The 3,511-nt window shown below is 39.6% G+C and overlaps 1 protein-coding gene across 1 annotated transcript; it reads left to right on the plus strand.

Annotated features, from left to right (window-relative positions):
- The first annotated feature begins 2,226 nt into the window (after positions 1-2,226).
- LOC138287045 (olfactory receptor 8D1-like) lies at positions 2,227-3,171 on the plus strand. The gene has a single exon (XM_069227406.1). The coding sequence runs from the start codon at positions 2,227-2,229 to the stop codon at positions 3,169-3,171; it is 945 nt and encodes a 314-aa protein (XP_069083507.1).
- Positions 3,172-3,511: the final 340 nt, after the last annotated feature.

Here is a 3,511-nt window from a genome sequence, read left to right on the forward strand (position 1 = left end):
TGCTGGTGTGCGCCTCAGTATCCATTATCATAGGCAAGAGGCTGAAGTCTGTGCAGACAGAGTTTACCCCTAAAACAAAAGAGGTGCCAGTAATGGTGGGGTCATGGAACACTTCACCTATCTCAGGCGCTCTTTTCAGCACTGCTCCGCCCCACCCGCCATCAACTAGAAGATCCTGAGTTGCCTTAGGGAACAAAATTCTGCAATTGTTTTAATCAGGAGGTGAGGCTTATGGTTTAAAGAAGTTGCATGAAACCAATATTAAGTGATGGTGACCCTCACGGGTGAGTAGTGCGCTTTACAAATCCCTGATTGATTGATTGATGGTGCATATTTGAAGGTACTGACTGCATCACATTAGGCTGAGGAAAGATGAACCTCCCCTTTTATTTGTCAGGTTCATCCACAGTGGTCACAGAAACCCGGAAAAGGGGGCATATTACCGACATATTTTAAAGCTGATTCCTGCACTCCCTGACTTATTTCAGTTGAAAAGTCATATATTCTTACTGTCCTTCTTGTCCAGATCTTTACAAGACTCCCCTGTCCTCAGTACTTCCCAAACGTACTTAAACACCAGTTAGTTATGCTGGTTCTGCACCTCAAGAGCGGGTTCTTTCCTCTGTAAGAAGATGTGGGACATTGTTGTAGAACATAGCAGTGTGGTGGGATAAATGATAATATAGTGCAGGATAGCAGCCTTATAAAGTTTAGTGTGATATGTTATCATCAAATAAATAAATGGACTACATTTCAGTGCCACATATGTATTATTGTGAGACAGAGAGGAGAAGGAATATGCATGCAGATAAAATTGCATGGTAACCGACTTATGAGCATTCTCAAGGGGCTTGTGATTGAATGGCCTCGTAGAATGAAGCAAATCATCAACCAATACAAAAGATTTCACAAAGGCATGAAAGGCACTGACAACTCATTGGCACTTGTCCAGTCTTTCCTCTGGTCTGATTATATGAGCTAAGGGTCTACACGTTAAAAGGACATGTAAGCTCCATCCATCTGTTCTTCCTTTCTGCCTGTATACCTGCCTCGATCATCAGTATCGCTGCTTTCTATCCAAATCTCTGTTCTGAGGGGTTCCATGTGTACACGTATTTTTGTTTTCTGTATTTGTCATCCTCAATACATTCATATTGAAGTTTACCGGGACTTCTGGCACAGCTTATCCAAGGAGTGCTCCAGGGACATTAGATCAAGATTCAGCTTTGGCCCTGACGATTTTCAAATGTAGAATTCTTCGTCCCACTGAAGAAAATCTTCAAGAAATAGACTAAGCCCATGGTACATTTTTGACTGAGGCCTCCCGCTTGCTGTAGCCAACAGGGCTCCATCCCGGTTGGCCTCGACCTTGCCCCGGTTGAGGTGCAACAAGATATCCCGAATAGCGCTTTTAGTTTCTAAGCGCTAAAAAACATTAATTCTTTGAAAATTCATATCTCTGGTTCCCCTTATCCAATTTTATTGGTTTTGGTGTTGAATTAATGATAACAAATATTTCCTATTTCTATAAATTGGTTTTGGAGTTTTAAACTTTTTTCCGCACATTGCTTACCTTTGAGTTTCTTGATTACCACTGTCATTCGCTTGCTTCTTTTTAATCAGCTAGTTTAGTCTTCCTCAACTATCTATCTATCTATCTATCTATCTATCTATCTATTTATCTATCTATCTATCAACCTATCTATTTTTTATCTATCTATCTATCTATCTATCTATCTATCTATCTATCTATCTATCTATCTATCTATCTATCTTTTATCTAACTTCTATCTATCTATTAATCTATCTACCTATCTATCTATCTATCTATCTACCTATTTATCTATCTTATATCTTTTAAACTTTTATCTCTTTATCTATGTTGCTATCTAAGGGAAGTTGAATAAACATGCCTAAATGAAATTTACATTGACAACGCCAATGCCAGTACCGCTGGGGTTGTCGAGACCACTTGGCTTTGCCAATGCTTGTTCTGAACAAAATGTAATCTGCGGGGGCATCTGCAGCCTGCATAGGTTTGTTCTTGCATGTCACATGATGCTACACGGTATGCACGCAAGAGATGCATTTGAATAGTGTGTGCTTTAGCTAAATAAAAATAGTAAATTACCCAAATACACAAATACACAAACATATACATATACATATGATCGCCATCGTTTAAACATATGTTTTTTTCCCTGGCAGGTCCCTTCCTCTGCAGACATGAAGGGTGGTAACTGGACCCTGGTGACAGAATTCATCCTCCTTGGACTTAGTGAAGACCCAGAGCTGCAGTACCCCTTGTTTGCGCTATTCTTTCTTACCTACTTCATCACAGTGGTGTGCAATCTCGGTATAATTATACTGATCTGGATTTCTCCTAACCTTCACACACCCATGTACTTTCTGCTGAGTAACTTGTCCTTTGTAGACCTCTGTTACTCCTCCGTTATCACACCCAAAATGTTGGGCATATTTTTGTTGAAGAAAACTATTTCACTTCCAGGATGTGTGGCACAGTTTTTCTTCTTTGCATATATGGTAAATGCAGAGGTTTTTCTTCTGATGGGACTTTCATACGATCGATATGTGGCTATATGTAATCCATTGCGTTACACTACTATTATGACCAAGCAAGCTTGCACATTCATTGTAGTATTTATTAGTTTAATATCCTTGCTAGACCCTCTTACTGGTACCATTTGTATCCTAAGAATGTCTTTTTGTAGTTCTAATGAGCTCACCCATTTCCACTGTGATGTGATTCCACTTTTAAAACTTTCCTGCTCTGACACATCTATTATTGAGTCTCTGATAACTTATGAAAGTAGCTGCATTGCACTAGTATCCATTGTCCCTATTATTATCTCGTACACCTGCATTATTTCCACCATCATGAGGATCAGATCATCAAATGGCAGATGGAGGACCTTCTCTACCTGCTCATCTCACGCTGCCTCTGTCACTCTTTATTTTGGAACTCTTGCACTTATGTACATCAGGCCTAACACAACAAACTCTCTAGATCAGGGCCGTGTTGCTGCTGTGTTCTACACAGTTGTGATTCCTATGGTGAACCCAATGATCTATAGTTTAAGAAACAAAGATGTAAATGATTCCTTAAGAAAAGCAATGCAAAAGATACCTTTGCGAGGAAAAACACTCTAAAGGAGTAATAATTTCTGACAAATATATAACACAAATGCATGCCTGCACACCTACCTAGTAACCTGGTATAGTATCCATCTTCAATAACAGAAAAAAATCATCTTCCAAGTAAACAATAGGGACCTTGGTTGACAACATTTTTCTGTTAGACCTGTCTGCCTTAGGGTGGTTTTCCCAAACCTTTGCCCCCTCCTCCTCCAATTTTTGCCAAATTTGTTTTGGTTGGCCTTAGGACTCTCTGCACTTTACCACTTGTAACCAGTGCTAAAGTGCCTGCCCTTGCTTCCTAAAACATGGTAAACATGGTGTACACCTGATTGGCATATATAATTTACTTATA

The sequence above is a fragment of the Pleurodeles waltl genome, chromosome 4_1 (genome assembly GCF_031143425.1).
Source record: "Pleurodeles waltl isolate 20211129_DDA chromosome 4_1, aPleWal1.hap1.20221129, whole genome shotgun sequence".
In the NCBI taxonomy this organism is placed as follows: Eukaryota; Metazoa; Chordata; class Amphibia; order Caudata; family Salamandridae; genus Pleurodeles; species Pleurodeles waltl.